General features: G+C 37.9%; 2 protein-coding genes across 4 annotated transcripts in view; both read right to left on the bottom strand.

Annotated features, from left to right (window-relative positions):
• LOC110451355 (dnaJ homolog subfamily B member 9-like) overlaps window positions 1-9,432 on the bottom strand; it is a 15,853-nt gene extending 6,421 nt beyond the window's left edge. Inside the window, exons 1-4 of one of the 3 annotated variants that reach the window (XM_021499342.1) lie at window positions 9,133-9,432; window positions 6,919-7,042; window positions 6,476-6,560; window positions 1,614-1,873 (exon numbers count right to left, since the gene is read on the bottom strand). In XM_021499342.1, coding sequence (XP_021355017.1) covers window positions 1,614-1,873; window positions 6,476-6,560; window positions 6,919-7,019 — 446 coding nt within the window. In that variant the 5' untranslated portion in view covers window positions 7,020-7,042; window positions 9,133-9,432. Of the gene's footprint in view, window positions 1-1,613; window positions 1,874-6,475; window positions 6,561-6,918; window positions 7,043-9,120 lie in introns of all 3 variants that reach the window. The other 2 variants (XM_021499335.1, XM_021499328.1) reach the window with 2 other exon arrangements.
• Window positions 9,433-9,900: 468 nt separating this feature from the next.
• Window positions 9,901-13,235, bottom strand: LOC110451345 (MAD2L1-binding protein-like). Its single transcript, XM_021499316.1, has 2 exons — window positions 13,015-13,235; window positions 9,901-12,226 (listed from the first exon to the last, which is right to left on the bottom strand). Exons 1-2 carry the CDS (start codon window positions 13,216-13,218, stop codon window positions 11,405-11,407), a joined length of 1,026 nt encoding a protein of 341 aa, XP_021354991.1. The 5' UTR covers window positions 13,219-13,235; the 3' UTR covers window positions 9,901-11,404.
• Between the last annotated feature and the right edge of the window lie 7,617 nt (window positions 13,236-20,852).

The raw sequence follows: 20,852 nt of genomic DNA, 5'->3' as shown, positions 1-20,852 counted from the left end.
GGAGACACAGACCCATTCCCCCATAGGAGACACAGACCCATTCCCCCATAGGAGACACAGACCCATTCCCCCATAGGAGACACAGACCCATTCCCCCATAGCAGACACATACCCATTCCCCCATAGGAAACACAGACCCATTCCCCCATAGCAGACACAGACCCATTCCCCCATAGGACACACAGACCCATTCCCCCATAGCAGAAACAGACCCATTCCCCCATAGGAGACACAGACCCATTCCCCCATAGGAGACACAGATCAATTCCCTCATAGGAGACACAGACCCATTCCCCCATAGGAGACACAGACCCATTCCTCATAGGAGACACAGACCCATTCCCCATAGGAGACACAGACCCATTCCCCCATAGCAGACACAGACCCATTCCCCCATAGGCGACACAGACCCATTCCCCCATAGGAGACACAGACCCATTCCCCCATAGGAGACACAGACCCTTTCCCCCATGGGAGACACAGACCCATTCCCCCATAGGCGACACAGACCCATTCCCCCATAGGAGACACAGACCCATTCCCCCATAGGAGACACAGACCCATTCCCCCATAGGAGACACAGACCCATTCCCCCATAGGAGACACAGACCCATTCCCCCATAGGAGACACAGACCCATTCCCCCATAGGAGACACAGACCCATTCCCCCATAGGAGACACAGACCCATTCCCCCATAGGAGACACAGACCCATTCCCCCATAGGAGACACAGACCCATTCCCCCATAGGAGACACAGACCCATTCCCCCATAGGAGACACAGACCCATTCCCCCATAGGAGACACAGACCCATTCCCCCATAGGAGACACAGACCCATTCCCCCATAGGAGACACAGACCCATTCCCCCATAGGAGACACAGACCCATTCCCCCATAGGAGACACAGACCCATTCCCCCATAGGAGACACAGACCCATTCCCCCATAGGAGACACAGACCCATTCCCCCATAGGAGACACAGACCCATTCCCCCATAGGAGACACAGACCCATTCCCCCATAGGAGACACAGACCCATTCCCCCATAGGAGACACAGACCCATTCCCCCATAGGAGACACAGACCCATTCCCCCATAGGAGACACAGACCCATTCCCCCATAGGAGACACAGACCCATTCCCCCATAGGAGACACAGACCCATTCCCCCATAGGAGACACAGACCCATTCCCCCATAGGAGACACAGACCCATTCCCCCATAGGAGACACAGACCCATTCCCCCATAGGAGACACAGACCCATTCCCCCATAGGAGACACAGACCCATTCCCCCATAGGAGACACAGACCCATTCCCCCATAGGAGACACAGACCCATTCCCCCATAGGAGACACAGACCCATTCCCCCATAGGNTCTAAACCAATACATATCAATAACAATGTACCCGTGGAACCAGTATCTAAACCAATACATATCAATAACAATGTACCCGTGGAACCAGTATCTAAACCAATACATATCAATAACAATGTACCCGTGGAACCAGTATCTAAACCAATACATATCAATAACAATGTACCCGTGGAACCAGTATCTAAACCAATACATATCAATAACAATGTACCCGTGGAACCAGTATTGGTTTTTTACCTTTCATAACCACGATATCGATTTCGAGTTGATGATGAACCTCGATATGCTGTCTCCTGTCTAGGATGGTATCCTGTACTTGAGGACTGGAATGGATCTGGACGGTGTCCTGACTGTTGAGGACGGTACGTGTTTGATGGTGGCCTCAAGGAGGCATCGTAATCCGTCCGGGATTTTTCTTTCCCTAAAATTTCATAGGCTTCCGCACATTTAGAAAATATTGTCTTAGCATTAGGATTGGAGTTTCTGTCGGGATGATACTGAAGTTAAAAATAAAACATGTTCTACATATGTATATTACATCAAGTTCTAATAAAAAGACATAGTTTTTCTCATTTAAAGATGATTGCAGGCAAAAAATGCCCTGCTTATTTATCAAAATTGAACCAGTTCTTTTTTCAGAATATACATTAGTCAAAATCAAAGCATGTAAACATTTGATTGGCTGTTCTTTCCCAGTCAACCACCTATTTCAAAACCTACTGAGAATGCCAGATATATTGGTTAACTGACTCCGTATATAATTGTATACTTTAACATTACCAAATATGACACACAACTCTTGACTGGTTATGTGATACACTGGTGTTTACTACCCTACAACTGTTGACTGGTCATGTGATACACTGGTGTTTGTTCCCCTACAACTGTTGACTAGTCATGTGATACACTGGTGTTTGTTACCCTATAGCTGTTGACTGGTTATGTGATACACTGGTGTTTACTACCCTACGACTGTCAACTTGTCATGTATTACACTGGTGTTTACTACCCTACGACTGTTGACGAGTCATGTGATACACTGGTGTTTGTTACCCTAAAACTGTTGACTGGTCATGTGATACACTGGTGTTTATTACCCTACAACTGTCGACTGGTCATGTGATACACTGGTGTTTACTACCCTTCAACTGTTGACTTTTCATGTGATAAACTGGTGTTTACTACCCTTCAACTGTCGACTTTTCATGTGATAAACTGGTGTTTACTACCCTACGACTGTTGACTGGTTATGTGATACACTGGTGCTTGCTACCCTACAACTGTTGACTGGTCATGTGATAAACTGGTGTTTACTACCCTACAACTGTTGACTTGTTATGTAATACACTGGTGTTTGTTACCCTACGACTGTTGACTGATCATGTGATACACTAGTGTTTACGACCCTACGACTGTCGACTGGTCATGTGATCCACTAGTGTTTACTACCCTACGACTGTTGACTGGTCATGTGATACACCGGTGTTTACTACCCTACAACTGTTGACTAGTCATGTGATACACTGGTGTTTGTTACCTTACAACTGTCACCTGGTCATGTGATACACTGGTGTTTGTTACCCTACGACTGGCGACTGGTCATGTGATACACTAGTGTTTACTACCCTACGACTGTTGACTGGTTATGTGATACACCGGTGTTTACTACCCTACGACTGTCAACTGATCATGTGATACACTGGTGTTTACTACCCTACAACTGTCAACTGGTCATGTGATACACTGGTGTTTGTTACCCTAAAACTGTTGACTGGTCATGTGATACACTGGTGTTTGTTACCCTAAAACTGTTGACTGGTCATGTGATACACTGGTGTTTTCTACCCTACAACTGTTGACTGGTCATGTGATACACTGGTGTTTTCTACCCTACAACTGTTGACTGGTCATGTGATACACTGGTGTTTGTTTCCCTATGGCTGTTGACTGGTTATGTGATACACTGGTGTTTGTTACCCTACAACTGTTGACTAGTCATGTGATACACTGGTGTTTGTTACCCTACGACTGTTGACTGATCATGTGATACACTAGTGTTTACGACCCTACGACTGTCGACTGGTCATGTGATACACTAGTGTTTACTACCCTACAACTGTGGTCATGTGATACACTGGTGTTTGCTTCCCTACGACTGTTGAATGGTCATGTGATACACTAGTGTTTGCTTCCCTACGACTGTCAACTTGTCATGTATTACACTGGTGTTTACTACCCTACGACTGTCAACTTGTCATGTATTACACTGGTGTTTACTACCCTACGACTGTCAACTTGTCATGTGATACACTGGTGTTTACTACCCTATGACTGTTGACTGGTCATGTGATAAACTGGTGTTTACTACCCTACAACTGTTGACTGGTCATGTGATAAACTGGTGTTTACTACCCTACGACTGTCAACTTGTCATGTGATACACTGGTGTTTACTACCCTACGACTGTCAACTTGTCATGTATTACACTGGTGTTTACTACCCTACGACTGTTGACTGGTTATGTGATACACTGGTGCTTGCTACCCTACAACTGTTGACTGGTCATGTGATACACTGGTGTTTTCTACCCTACAACTGTTGACTGGTCATGTGATAAACTGGTGTTTACTACCCTTCAACTGTTGACTTTTCATGTGATAAACTGGTGTTTACTACCCTTCAACTGTCGACTTTTCATGTGATAAACTGGTGTTTACTACCCTTCAACTGTTGACTTTTCATGTGATAAACTGGTGTTTACTACCCTTCAACTGTTGACTTTTCATGTGATAAACTGGTGTTTACTACCCTTCAACTGTCGACTTTTCATGTGATAAACTGGTGTTTACTACCCTACGACTGTTGACTGGTTATGTGATACACCGGTGTTTACTACCCTACGACTGTCAACTGATCATGTGATACACTGGTGTTTACTACCCTACGACTGCTGACTGGTCATGTGATACACTGGTGTTTACTACCCTACAACTGTCAACTGGTCATGTGATACACTGGTGTTTACTACCCTATGACTGTTGACTGGTCATGTGATACACTGGTGTTTACTTCCCTACGACTGTTGACTGGTCATGTGATACACCGGTGTTTACTACCCTACAACTGTTGACTAGTCATGTGATACACTGGTGTTTACTACCCTACAACTGTCAACTGGTCATGTGATACACTGGTGTTTGTTACCCTAAAACTGTTGACTGGTCATGTGATACACTGGTGTTTTCTACCCTACAACTGTTGACTGGTCATGTGATAAACTGGTGTTTACTACCCTACGACTGTCACCTTGTCATGTATTACACTGGTGTTTACTACCCTACGACTGTTGACGAGTCATGTGATACACTGGTGTTTGTTACCCTACGACTGTTGACTGGTCATGTGATACACTGGTGTTTACTACCCTACGACTGTTGACTGGTTATGTGATACACCGGTGTTTACTACCCTACGACTGTCAACTGATCATGTGATACACTGGTGTTTACTACCCTACGACTGTGGTCATGTGATACACTGGTGTTTGCTTCCCTACGACTGTTGAATGGTCATGTGATACACTAGTGTTTGCTTCCCTACGACTGTCAACTTGTCATGTATTACACTGGTGTTTACTACCCTACGACTGTTGACTGGTCATGTGATACACTGGTGTTTGTTACCCTACGACTGTTGACTGGTCATGTGATACACTAGTGTTTGCTTCCCTACGACTGTCAACTTGTCATGTATTACACTGGTGTTTACTACCCTACGACTGTTGACGAGTCATGTGATACACTGGTGTTTGTTACCCTACGACTGTTGACTGGTCATGTGATACACTAGTGTTTGCTTCCCTACGACTGTCAACTTGTCATGTATTACACTGGTGTTTACTACCCTACGACTGTTGACGAGTCATGTGATACACTGGTGTTTGTTACCCTACGACTGTTGACTGGTCATGTGATACACTAGTGTTTGCTTCCCTACGACTGTCAACTTGTCATGTATTACACTGGTGTTTACTACCCTACGACTGTTGACGAGTCATGTGATACACTGGTGTTTGTTACCCTACGACTGTTGACTGGTCATGTGATACACTAGTGTTTGCTTCCCTACGACTGTCAACTTGTCATGTATTACACTGGTGTTTACTACCCTACGACTGTTGACGAGTCATGTGATNGTGTTTGCTACCCTATGAATGTTGACTGGTTATTTGATTCACCTTGTAAACCTTGTTTCAGACGTGCAACAGACAACAACGCAGTCAAAATAATACCTATACGTCACTTGGCGTTGCAGGCAACACAAAAACAGCCGTTTTATACCTTATCAGTAAACAGTTAAACTAATTTCATGCGGAGTTGGAACACCATAGAAGCACTATTTCCCTCTCCTGATGGCATGAGTCTCTACTCCTTGAGGGAAATAGTTCTAAATGTTGACTGATTATGATGAAGAATGGAACAACTGTATGATATTAAAGTCATTATTTAAACCAGGATCCATAAATTGTCATTCTACAATTAATGAAAATCAAATTTTTTAATCAGAAGCTGGCAATCATGATCACTTATCCATAAAATGATAATTACTATAATTATATAACAGCACTGACTTTAAAAATGCCCATGAGCCTTTAAGTTAAGACTTCCCACACACTTTGAAAAAAGGTAAAAATTACACTTTGGCAAACAACCCCAGTAAACAGCAATTAATATTATACTTATTCAAGTAACTTGAGCTGTCCATATTAAAGCAGACATGTAGTTAATTGGAGCAATGTTGGTAAAATCCACACTTAAAACATAGGCTTTATTACAAATACTGTATGTGGTAGGGTGGTATATTATGGAGTAGAACAAATACTTGAAAATTCCAATTGTGAAGGGGGATATTTTACCAAAGAGAAAGGTCTGCATGCAAAAGTCTTCGTTTTGCTGTTTTATGAATACCTTTATGCAGTTTTCTAGCAGTGTGAGTGAAAAGCCATTTGTCTATAACCTGAAGAAAGTGATATATATGTCATGGAAACATAACATTCCCTGTACATGTTTTGTTTCTCTTACATACTTTGTTAGATATACCTTTTTTGACTTGTCAATGAAGGCTGCCTTAATATCTTTCTGCGTTGCATTTTTTGGAACGCCTAGGACATCATAGTGGGAACACCTGTAACACAAGTTATTGTCAAATCTTACACGGGTACGCCTAGGACATCATAGTGAAACCCCTGTAACACAAATTACTGTCAAATCTTACACGGGTACGCCTAGGACATCATAGTGAAACACTTGTAACACAAATTATTGTCAAATCTTACACAGGTATGCCTAGAACATCATAGTGAAACACCTGTAACACAAGTTATTGTCAAACTCATTGATAATTTTATACCAGGAAAATTTCAGGATTTTTTGTAAGATTTTATACATACATGAAAATCTACCATAGGATTGATGTTGGTTCCTTGGGAAATGGTTTTCTAATTGTTAGACTATATTGGTTTCCTGATTTTGTGTATAATTACCTGATTAAAAGGATGGATGGCCAGCTATATACCTTGGGGTGGTGCCACCTGGTGGTTGCCCTGGTTACACATCCACACACAGCTGCAGTCAAACTTTTCATGCTCACATTACTGGAATCCAAACCTGCAATTAAAGGTCAAGAAATGTTTAGAACCACATTTTTGTATGCAAGGTCTAAGGTTTCTGAGTGGTCAAGGCATCTGACCATCTGTGATCACTAGCTCTTCACCACTGGGTCACAGGATCAAGGCACATGTATATGTGGGGCATTCGTCAAGATAGGTGTTTTACTCAAAATCGTGGGACTATAATATAGTGGTCTAGCTGTTTCAGCCAGCTAATCCACTATAACTTGCCAACTCTCCTAATATTTAGGAGGGAGACTCTGAATTTAACCCTTACATTTAATTATCCAGCCATATTCAATGATGGCGATGGGATTAATGACCACGTCTTTGTAGATATATACATACTTTCTATATGTAAAAAATGTAAATGTGAATCAACTGTACACGTAAAATTCAAGACTTAATATTAGTGATGAACAACATTGATGCTTAATTTTGCTTCAATTTGTTTATTCAACAATTCTGCCATTATTATTATCACAGCCATCTGCACCTGATATGTACATATGTGATAATAGAAAAGTCATCCCTACCCTACTATGTCAATAAAAGTAGAGAACATTTTACACCCTAACATAACTCCACATCCGATGCAAGCGCCCGTGTTTTTGTGGCGACCTGGTATACAGTTACCCGTGTATACATAAATTTTGACAGAATAACAGGATATTAACATTTTTTTTATTTTAGCACAAAATGTCGGATTATTTAGTATTTTAACTCGCCTTTTAAACTGTTAGATTTCTGGATTATATTTCCTCTATATCAATATACGCACCAGAAGTCATGTATTAGTAGAGGAACATTAAAATGTGCTGCAAGAAGCTACCTGAAGCTTTCCATTGGTGTCGACTACTGTACTATATCAACTATATAAAAATAACCACACAGCCTTGCCTGTCAATACAACCCATAAAATAATCATGATAGTAAGTTAACGATAACTCTTTCCAAAGACAACTCATCTTCCAACCAATGTCAACAAGGAACTGTTAAAAAACAGTCGAAAATACTTCTACTTCTACCTTATAATCAACCTACTTCATCATACTGAAGATCATGTCAATGTCTGGGTTGTACTTATGTACAGGAAAAGAGAGTGAGAATAGAGCTTATTTTGTAGAGATGAAAGACAACTTTTAAAGGTTTCCAAGGTTTCAGATGAGGCCAGGTCTGGTGGGAGGTTGTTCCAGTCTGGGATAGTACTGGGGAAAACAAGAGTATTTGCAGCAGTCTGTTTTATAATGTGGAGTGAGATAGAAGAAAGAGCGAGAGTGTCATGTCTGTTGCAACTATTTTGTTAGAATTTTTTCTTTCGTAATTGCTACAGACTATTAGAAATGATTTTAAATATCATGGTTAGGCGGGCATCCTTACGCCTATCAGCGAGGCTGGGCCAGTACTTTAGGTCGTCGAGCCTGTCACCTACATTGGATTAGCTGTACTAACGTAGCTTTCTGACGAGACATTTTTGAAATATTGCGTCATCAGAGCGGAGAGTAGGCAGGGTATGAATATTCGTTCTAACATTGGACGTGTTATGGTATCTGCTGGTGACAAGCTGTGCAAGCCCTATGCTGAACCATGTCCAATTTATTTATGTCACCATTTTGGTATGGGTCCCACTCGGTACAAGCATATATTCCAAAGTCGGACGCACCAGAGATTTGTATGCTTGTTACTTTATTGTTTTAGAATTATTTTTTAGGTAACGCCGAATGAAGCGAAGAGTCTTGTTAGCTTTACTAGTTATTTCAGTAATGTGAGAATCCCATTTCAGATCTTTTTTCAATGTTACACCCAAATAGTTCGCTTTATCAGTATGCTCTAGACAATGACCATGAAGAAATTATTTATAATTTACCGAATTCTTATTTTTCGAAATGGATAAAATGTTACATTTTTGGGGTGGAATTCCATTTTCACTTTTTTCTCCGAACTTATCTAAATCCCTCTGCAGTATTGTGGCATCCTCACTGGAGGTGACAGGCTTGTATAATATTCCGTGGAATCAACCGAAATATTCTTAAGATCATCTATATACTCAATAAATTGATTAGGTAACCAACTTACTATGATGCTTACCGTAAACCAACCTTGAAAAAAATCAGCTGTCCAGTTACGAAATTAACAAGCACCTCCGTGATCTAGATTTTATGCCGGAAGTAAGAAGTAATTCAAGAACCAATAATGTCATGGATGCACCGGATCGCAATCGAGTTTAGCGTTCTTCCAATATGCTGGAATATAAGTTTCTCGAGAGTATGGAAAAATGGAAAATCATAACAAACTTATTTGTATATAATAAAAGGAAACATGCAATCTCTTTCATACTTTAAAAGTGTAAAAATAGTTAGAGATCAGTGGCGGATCCGGAGACCTGTGTGTGTGGGTGGGGGTGGGATTGAGAAAACTGGTGAAAATATATGACTTTTAAAGAAAATTCTCAGGGTGTGGGGGTTTCCTGAAGCCAAAACCCCTCAGGATCCACCACTGGAGATGAACGGAATACCAGCAAAAACCGACAGTAAAATAAACTTTAATGCATTCAGAAATGTATTGAATTTATTGACAATTTTCAAATTTCTTTACATATTGAAATTTAATATGGTAATTGCTATATTATGTTTAAAAAATTAAATGACTGAGCTACTATATATATATTTATTTCAGGATATCTGCAAGTAATAATATTTCCAACCCTGAGAGAAACAAAAGGCCCAATGGGCCTGCATCACTCACTCTTGTAACATTTAAAGTGGACTTAAATAGAGCTACAGACAAAATATTGATATCTATGACTCTAATGTCATTCAAAAGAAAATGTTGTTTTTTATCACATTTGACCCCTGTGACCTTAAAAGTCAAATAAGGCCAGTAAATTTAACAAACTTTATAGCCCTTCATCCCAGCATGCAACTTGCCAAATTTCACCACCCTAACACGTTAGACCTTTTGTTTATTGAGTTGAGATCGTTTAAACCTTTATACTCATTTGTGACTTATAAAGTTAAAGCTGGTCAGGGTAATTCACACAAACAAACTTGATAGCTCTTCATCTGAGCATTCTGCTGCCCAAATTGCACCCTATGCAAAATTTTTGTTATTCAGAATTTTTTAAATATTTCACCCTTTTGACCTTGAAGGTCATTCATTTGAACAACCTTGGAAGCCCTTTCTCAGCATGCTAGTTTCCAAATAAACTCACCCTGGGCCTTTTGGTTATAAAGAAGCTGTTTTAAGTAAAAGTTGACTCTTACCAGAATTATGTTTATAATTTGATGATGTAAATTGTATAAACCGTTCTGTTTTTTCTGGGTCTAGTAAATTGGTATGGTTTTATTATATTGTTTCTGGGTCTAGTAAATTGGTATGGTTTTATTATATTATTTTATATTACAGGAGCATTTTTTTTCACATGAACAATATAGGAATATCAAAACGACGGTCTGGGATGATACCTGAGGAGGAAAGATTGACCCAAATCAGAACACCTACATACATATGTAACAAAAACATTTTTATATCTTGTCAGGCAACAGTTCATGGTTTAACATGGTACAATGTGTAGTCATCTGATTCATTTACAAAAATGCTTACATTAATTATTGAAATATATAATATGATATGATACATACACATTCTAAGATAATCTTGTTGTACATGTATTGGATTGCCAGAAAATCTGTATTGTGTGTGATGTGTGTGCTTACTAGGTGTTAAAAGAGTATTAAAAATAAAGTTAAAAAGGGAAAGCAATTATACATGTTCTGCATGGTCTTGAATAAATTTAAGTGATTACAGGAAAAATCAGATGTCATTTAGTTATGATCTAACAAGCGATTTGTTATCTTGTCAATGCATGCATGCATGTGTTTTATAAAAATAGAGTTCAATCCCATGATCTCTTATTTACTGATCAGATGCCATGATCTCTTATTTACTGATCAGATGCCATGATCTCTTATTTACTGATCAGATGCCAACAAAGATTTGTCCATTTGAATATTGGCATGTCTACAAATAATTTGTGATGATAAATAATAAATGTAAACATGATTTGATTACTTGGTGTCAAAGTGGTATTATCAATTGTTGAAATAAATCCTCCTCTCTTGTCGCCCCTTCGCCACTGCATGTCTTTTTATGCATTACGACCCTGTCTAAATCAAACCACCAGTCAGATTATATCAAGTCATTAGTCACAGAGGTCCTGTTGCCCATAGTCTACATCAAACCACCAGTCAGATTATATCAAATCATTAGTCACAGAGGTCCTGTTGCCCATATAGTCTACATCAAACCACCAGTCAGATTATATCAAGTCATTAGTCACAGAGGTCCTGTTGCCCATAGTCTACATCAAACCATCAGTCATTGAAGCCTGCCTTGATGTCCTATCTCTATAACCTTTCACCACCAGTGGTGCCTGGAACCACATGTACTGCTCTTTGTTAAGTGTGAATACCCTTTCATCTGCACTTTCATCTATCACATCATTGAACTGCATGTTTACCACACTCTCTACGAGTGTATCTGTTGAGTTTGTGTCCTTTGGCGTTAGACTGTCCTGAGACTGGTTGTTGTAGCCATCTGTGCTATTATGAAGCCATTTATTTGACAAGAATGACAGATCCTCTTCATTTTCATCTTCTAGAGGCACACTCACATTTGAGCACTCCAACGGTTCAATTCCTGATATTTCTATTTCATATTCATCCCTAGTTATATTGTGACCGTAGGAGTTTGAATGTTTTCCACAAAAATTCATAACATATTGCTTCCCCCTCATTGGTACTCTGAAAGCAGGTTTTGGGAGGAACCATTCCACTCCGGCCTCCCTTGGAGCATGAAGTAACACCCTCAAGCATGTGGTTCCGATTGGCTTGGAGCCACCCACTATGTCTTGTGATATAAGTTGTCGGTACAGGGATCTAACACAAGTTTTCAGAGGGAGACCTTCTGCCTCTGGGTTAATCCCTGGTAGATTAACCAGATAGGATTCTTTAGGACTGACAGAAGTTCCCCCAAACATCAGAAGAGCCTGATGGATTTCTGGACATATCTCAAAAACCTGCAGCACATGTGATGATAATTCATCAAAGTTCTTCAGTGTATTGGTGGCTCGCTTTATCTCTAATTTGTTCAACTGTCGACTTTTTGGTTTTCTTCCACCATTCTAAAAGGCAATAAACAGCAAATAAATATCAAACAAACTTAATAAATAATTAATAGCTATAGATAAAAAGAAAAAAGTAATCCTGTCTTTTTTTATGGTCATGGTCACTTACAAAATATAAGAAATTATGATAGGAAAATAAATATATTTTGAATTTAATAAGCGTATAGCAATTAGCATGTACTTGTGAGATATCAGGGTGTAATATTAAAGGAGAGGAGAAATACATGTCAATGAAGATGCCGTTTTAAGTTCAATGTTATATTATATGTTATATTATAAACAATCTGATATTTGAACTGCACATTCCCATGGTATTTCAAGGAATTTCTATTTTTATCATTTTTAAATAAATAGCTATGTAATATTCAAACAGCATCCATACAGTATGTTTATTATTTATTTATATATGATTCCACAACAACTGCACCAGAAAATAAAGTAAAAAATATGGGATTAATTGCAGCAAAATGATATGGTTCATGTGTGCTTGAAACGAAAGAGTTTAACATCACTGCATGTATCAGTATTCACTTACGTTATCCTTTTTTATTCTTATTGTCAGAGACTATTTATTTTTAAAACTTTCAGCTCTTCAGTGTATATATTTTTTTGTATATGTATCATTTTAAACTTGTAACCCTTAATTGTTATGTCTGTTGTAATAGGACTTTAATGAAGATTATAGAAACGATTTTTGATAGCAACTCATAACGTTCGAAAAACCTCGGATAACTGAATTGCACGAGGAAAACTAATTAAACTAATTCAATTAATAATTGGAGCACCTGTTCGTTTCCGAGTTGACTTTCTGATATTCTTTTCAATTCTTGCTTCACGTAGTCAATAGGCAGAGGGATCTGCTGTCTTTCATAAAGTAGATACTTGATAAGTTCAATAACTAATGTTCCTCGTACTCTTGATTGCAACGTGCCATCGAAAACAAATGTACACGATAGTCTGTCTTGCTCCCTCTCCTTCCTTCTCGCCATCTTCAAATTTCCCACTTCCATTTACAACCGGTAAAGGGAGACTACTCTATCCACTAAAAACACGTTTCATTTTCTATTAAAGATGCGAGCACCTGCTTAAAAGAATACAGGTGACGATCTAATTTAATATGAATTTATTAGTTTTTCATTAACAGTATAATATGAAGCAATACACAAATGTTGAAAATGGATTTGGAAACAAGTTTTACAACATATATATCTCAAGAAAATATTAAAATTTTAATATTTAGTTGCATGTAAGTAGACAATTTTTGACCCTTTGTATACCCCAAGACTATAAAATCGCCTGCCTATTCGCAGGTTCCCAAGTCACTCCACTGAATTAAAATAATAAAAACACCGCAGCGCTCTGACAGTGCACATACAAGAATAGGACGTTTCGGTACTATTTGTAAAGACAAAAAACGACGATGAATATTGGAATATATTAAATCAACAATGAGCAAATACACTTTTAAGTTTTTAGTTCAAACATATTTTATTGGCAAAGGATACATAGACAGCAACTATTGAGTTGAAACGCTAATCTTCAAATGGTTGAAGTTGGTCGGTTTCCTGTAGAAGTAGTCGAAGTGCCAAAAATCTTACATACAAAACAATTAAGATTTTCGTCGCTTTACTTTAAAAATGAAATAAATAGTAAAAATAGTTTTCCATTTCAATGCCATTATTTATATAAATATTAGACTCGTAAGGCAGAATATACTCACGCTTCGCACTCACGGAAAATATCGTTGGGAAACCATTAAATATTCTCTAATTACCCACGGACTTAGACTAATTCCGTGATATACCAAAATGTGATAACTATATAAATATATGAAGTCGATATATTTTGAAATATACTACAAGAAACCTGGTATTTTCAAATTGATTCAACTATTGAAAACCGAGAAAACAAGAAGAAATGTCATATCTGTAGTAAAAGACGTTCAGATGGAATACATGTACATTTACATCAATATTCTCCTACCTCCGCGCACGAAAGATGTAATAATAATAATAATAAATTCTTTTATTTAGACAGGGTGACTTATTAAGACTTTCGTCTAGTTTACAATATGGCCATGTAAAAGACACATATATACAATGTACAACAACACACTTTAAAATTACACAACATCGCTTACATGGAAACAAAATAAATATAATATTACCGGTATAAGATAATAGTTCAGTGAGGCACAATGGAGCTTTCCAAGAGTTGGGGAGGTCCCTTCCTGCGAGGTCTGCCCACTGCGCCATCACTTTAGTAAATAATTCTTACACCAAGGACATCTTAAAATGAACGCATCTTAACTATATCATATGAATGGAAATAATTCAAAGGATATAGTTGAAATAAAACTGTGCCTTTAGGACAGACCAATATCACAGGTAAGCTTTGTCGAATTCATATTGCACTATGTTGTTGATTTAAAATAGTTGCTAAGATATAACTTTTTAAAAGACAGAAAGCTTGTAGCGTTTCGTGTCTCTTCAGTAAGATCATTCCACAGAGCAGTACAAGTATATCTAAAAGAACGCTTATAAAATGTTGTTCTGCATTGTTGGGAATATAGAGTTTCTTTGATGTTAAAGAACGGGTAGTCCTATTTGAAACCTGGCTGACATAAGCAAATAAATTTTGCTTAAAAAAAACAGGAGCCTCATCATTGAGGATTTTGTAGGTTAATACACACGGGCTGTACGTGTCCCATCTCTAACCCTGGACAGATGTATCCAGATTTTGCAGATGTGACTTGATATATCTTTTCTTGCACCTCAGACTGGGATATCCCACGTGAGACCCCGTGCTAGATTTGTATATCTCCTTTGATCAATCTGGCACCTTTCGGAGACATTTCGCGGAATTGTTTTGTCTTTATAGTTATTGGTTTGATGTTGTTAGAATATTGATGTTGTAGATAAATGTTATGTACACTGATATTTTTTCCTTTGTAAGGATGGAGGACTCCATTGTGTACGGGGAAGCATTCAAACATAGCTTAGGAAGTGAAGAGGCCATATTCGTTTGAGGTTCCGGACGGGATACTTGTAGACTATATGGAAAAATTGAATATATATTTTTTCAAGCTAGATCTAAGCCCGACGACTGAGATAACCCGTTCCTGCTCAGTTACAGATTCAATGTAATCGATTTTATTTTTCTCCCATACTTGCCCGTGAAAGACATGAGTATTTTTCTCCCACATCAAATACAAGTGGAATATTCATGAAATGCAAACGTTTCTTTGATCATTTCCAGCAGATCGGAGTTATCGTCTGTGATCTGATATTGTTGACGTGACGTCATTTCATTGTTGACGTGACACCATGCAATTGTTCCCTCGTCCAAGGGTAAGACATGCTGAGGTATCTCTCTCTCTCTGTCCGGAAGTGTGGATAGCTCTGTTTAATAGGGGAGAAAAGTCTGTGAAGGGAGGGAATATAAGCTCGCCCGGAATGGAAGAAATGTTCACTTTAGGAGAGACATACTATTATGTTTATTTGTCTTTGACTCCAGTTTAACATCTTTCATTCTTGAATTATTTAAAGATTTGAATACCTTTAATTCAGTATTGCATCTATCTCCGAATATTTGACTAAGATTGGTTTAAGTTTACTTAAAATTTGTGTTCAATACATAAGTCTAAATAGATATGTACCTCAATTCACAGACATCAAAATAATAGCCTGTTAACGTTAAGAACTGTACATGTGGTGATGGTTTAACGGGAGACAACTCGTACCATTCAAAAGCCTCGGGGCGAAGTTTCGATATCCTCAGATATATTGCACGTATGGTTGTCGTTACGATATATACCATGCGTATAGTATATGGGGCAAAGAAGTAGTTCCGACAGTGTGGACAAGTTTAGGTTGTCAAATTTTCGGAGCGATCCGCTCCTTTATCACGAAACACTGAAACTGAACAGTTACATGCGTAAAATATATGGGGCAAAGAAGTAGTTCCGACAGTGTGGACAAGTTTAGGTTGTCAAATTTTCGGAGCGATCCGCTCCTTTATCACGAAACAGTGAAACTGAACAGTTACATGCGTAAAATAAAGATATACTGTTTTAATGTTAATAGTTGCAGTAAAAATACTAGCTCGTCACAATACTGCTATGGTCTTACCGAATGGTGTGATCAAGAAAAATACCTGGTAATAATATGATATAAAATTAGTTTTCTGATACTAGACTGTGTACACACATGTGGCACTGGTGTTTAAAGATACGGTGGTCATGACTTTTATTCTGTATGGCAGAATCTGTAATAGTAGGAAATAATGTTATATTTACCACTGTTACAGTAAGGCGGTGTAGTTGAATTGAAATAGCGTTATTAATAACGTCCATTAGTTGTTTTACAAGTTAGAGATTAAAATTAAGTGTCAGTGGTAACCGTTAATGTAAACAAATTAAATTAAAGATGCGGTTTACACCTTAACATAGTATAAATAATTAAGGTGCCCTTTGAAACTTATATGACAAACGGGGAAAAACGAAAACCCGTTCGATTCCCCGACCGGACTAGAAAATGTATCAGGTCACCTGTCCGATCACATGGGTTTTCTCTGGGTACTCCGGTTTCCTCCAACATTAAGAACCTATGGACGCTTCCATCACAGCCGACAAGTGATTAACGCAAGCTGAAATAACTGGTTTCATACATATTGTAAACTAATATTGTGTAACATTGAAGTAAATATAAATTTATTACTGCTTTTCTCCGCTGTGCAATTTTCCAGATTATGGCTAATTAAAACAATGGTAGTTGTCACTGGAAACCGTTTAAGTTACTGTCCCTCTAACCTTCTCTCTGTGTCCACATCAACAGGATGACGCTTGCATTTTCTTTTTTTTCTTGCATAACAAAAGTTATAAACTCCGGGTGTGAGACGCGTCAGAGATGTAAAACAAAAAGGAAGGAAGTTTGCTTATCTTACGTGCCATAAATAAATCGATGATTTACACAATGTCACGCATGCCGTAATAGGCCCCTTTAAAATAACCATATTTAAATTTCTTGTCAAATTTTAGTACGTTTAATCAATACTCCTGCTATAACGATCATTTTTTGTTTATATAACTTCTTAAGAGAAATATAAAGTCGTTCAGCATACCAAGTGATTTAGTAGATCGTTATCAATTAAGATAAAAGCACGTGTGTTGAGTTAACATTACCTCTGACTAAGTCGAACATATAGTCGCCATTCGTTGGATTCTGCTCTCGTGACATCTCGTGAATTGTATGGCTGTAACCCTGGGTGATCTGCGCACGTTGAGATAAGTTACAGTCGGGAAAACGCGTCGCACGCTTATACTTTATATACATTTTTTGTCAATGCCATTTCAAATCTTTTCATACCAACATTTAAAATATTTCTGAAATTTTACTACTTCAACATACCGCAGTTTTCCGACAAATTGCGGCACGGTAACATTACATTTTCCTCACAAATTCAAAAACGACTGCAAATTGGGTGGTGTAGTGGTCAGCGCACGCGCCATAGTCAAGACGTGTTTTGCCGAGTTTCGACTCCCCGATCGGACACCATGCACAGTGTTTAAAATGGTACTTATTATTAGTTCGTCACGTCCGTTACTTATTATTAACAGTTCGTCACGTCCGTTACTTATTGTTAACAGTTCGTCACGTCCGTTACTTATTAATAACAGTTCGTCACGCCCGTTACTTATTATTAACAGTTCGTCACGCCCGTTACTTATTATTAACAGTCTGTCACGCCCGTTACTTATTATTAACAGTCTGTCACGTCCGTTACTTATTATTAACAGTTCGTCACGTCCGTTACTTATTATTAACAGTTCGTCACGTCCGTTACTTATTATTAACAGTTCGTCACGTCCGTTACTTATTATTCCCTGCTATTCGTTCATTTAAGGGGAAAGCAACAACTGGTTCAACCGTTGTCTGTATATTGTGACCGGGTCGGAATAGTGTACTGGATGCCGTCGGCATGGCATTTCAGTGAGATAGAACTTTAAAGTCAGTATACAAGGAGGCAAATAAAATAACATACCCTGCTACCAGCACACAAACATAAATGCACGTGCACGCATTCATACACATGGATGAACGTCATTAAATGGCCCGAGCTGTTATATATAGAGGACGTTAAATCCTAGTATAGCCCCGATCGGATGTCAATTATTTTTGCCCGAACACGTGGGGTTTTTCTTGATACTTCGGTTTTCTCCAATATTAAGACCCTCTGTTTGATTCCATCAGGGTCATCATGAATGTGATCAATTTACGTTTAAAACTTGTGTATGTAACTGTTTTAATACAAAAAGCGTTTGATTTAATGTCACAGTCTAACAATGTATCGCATTCCTAACTGTTGAATCTTATTGAACTTCGTCCTATACCTGACAAAGCACGACTCTAATTCGTGAACAGTATATCATGCACTTTCGTGGCACTCGGTGACATTGGACTTATCACTCTCGTGCTCACGTGATTGTGCTATTTTTGGATACATACCCATCACCCGACAACGGCTCAGTGTTATTGTCCAGACACCGATGATGTTGGTTTTGCTTTAGAAGCAGATTATAAATCAGCGGCCTGTGGTATTCAATGTTACATGTTTTTATAGTCGTTGTTGGTTATCATTGATTAAACAAACTAAGAAATAGCTGTACCATTCGAAATACCGCCCAATCTGTTGACTCGGGTCTGTAACGGGAAGCTCGATAACAAAGACCATTAATGGTATGAGGCGTGGCAAGTGTGGACATTTCCAATAGGTGCAGCAAGGACACGCTTTGGTCATTGTTATAAACTGATATTTGACACGTGATCAAACAGTGGTGAAATATTCTATAAGAAGTGTTAAAGGATGTTGATGAATCCGGACCAACAACGTTGTCATGCTTGCAATGATATGCGTGGATAATTGTTCTACAGGTTACAGAGTGCAATGACCTCATGCTATATATACCCTACAGTTAGATGGAGTTTACCGTTTTATCTAGTAATGATTAAATTTTCAAACTTTCGATTTTAATTTCGATCAATTGTGTAAAATATTGGAATCTTTGAAGAAATTATCATTTTCCATTCATAACGGAAATTCGTTTTCTCCGATTGCACATTCCAGCATGTACTCTGTAGTAATCGAAACAATAGGTTTGATTTGTTTGGTAGAGAGACATCCATACAGGGATGTCTAAATGCTTGGACGACACATTTTGTGACCAGGGTAAATTCACAACTTACGATCTCCGACCATGAAGATGCGCTGCCATGGCCTTACATTGTTATACAATTTATATACATCTGTCAAAACACCTTGAAATAATGAAATTTTAGGTCACATATCAAAGCTCACCTGTCGACACCGTGACCTTTGCAAACATGGCCTTGGCACGTCTTAAAGTTGTTGTTGAAAGTTTATCGTAAGCACGGCCCACTTCAACGGTATATTTCTTAAAGTTGTTTTGTAAACCTTTACTTTGTACCTTTAATAAAACTCCAACGACCCCTCGGTTATACCAAAACAATTAACAATGATATAGATGAGGAGATGAAAAGGAAATTATATTTTCAGATAATAGTAAAACGCCATTTCGTATAAAATGTTATTAAAATCTATTTCATGTAACGGTTGTATTAAGAGAACACGCAAGTTTCCCTTTTAACTAGAGACATTGAGTTAAATCTAATTTGATACCGGTATTTTAACGGTTTGAAACCCAGTAAATGGGTATGTAGCTATAGTGTATGTGGTACAAGAAGTATAGATCTTGGTATGTTTTGTTGTATAAATGGTCACACTGTATACAGGGTAAGCACACGATAACCCTGGTAATGAATTACGATAACCGTAGTAATACATTTATAATCCTTAATACACATTGACCCTAGTAATACATTTATTATCCTTAATACACAATAACCCTAGTAATACATTAATAAACCTTAATAGACAATAACCCTAGTAATACATTTATAACCCTTAATAGACAATAACCCTAGTAATACATTTATAATCCTTAATATACAATAACCGTAGTAATACATTTATAATCCTTAATACACAATAACCCTAGTAATACATTTATAATCCTTAATACACAATAACCCTAGTAATACATTTATAATCCTTAATACACAATGACCCTAGTAATACATTTATTATCCTTAATACACAATAACCCTAGTAATACATTAATAAACCTTAATAGACAATAACCCTAGTAATACATTTATAACCCTTAATAGACAATAACCCTAGTAATACATTAATAATCCTTAATACACAATAACCATAGTAATACATTTATAACCCTTAATAGACAATAACCCTAGTAATACATTTATAATCCTTCATACACAATAACCCTAGTAAAACATGTATAACCCTTAATAGACAATAACCCTAGTAATGCATTTATAATCCTTAATAGACAATAACCCTAGTAATACATTTATAATCCTTAATACACAATAACCCTAGTAATAAATTTATAATCCTTAATACACAATAACCCTAGTAATACATTTATAATCCTTAATACACAATAACCCTAGTAATACATTTATAATCCTTAATACACAATAACCCTAGTAATACATTTATAATCCTTAATACACAA

The sequence above is a fragment of the Mizuhopecten yessoensis genome, unplaced genomic scaffold (genome assembly GCF_002113885.1).
Source record: "Mizuhopecten yessoensis strain PY_sf001 unplaced genomic scaffold, ASM211388v2 scaffold641, whole genome shotgun sequence".
Lineage (NCBI taxonomy): Eukaryota > Metazoa > Mollusca > Bivalvia > Pectinida > Pectinidae > Mizuhopecten > Mizuhopecten yessoensis.
Note: the sequence above shows the minus strand (reverse complement) of the source record. Positions and strands in the feature narration are given on the sequence as shown.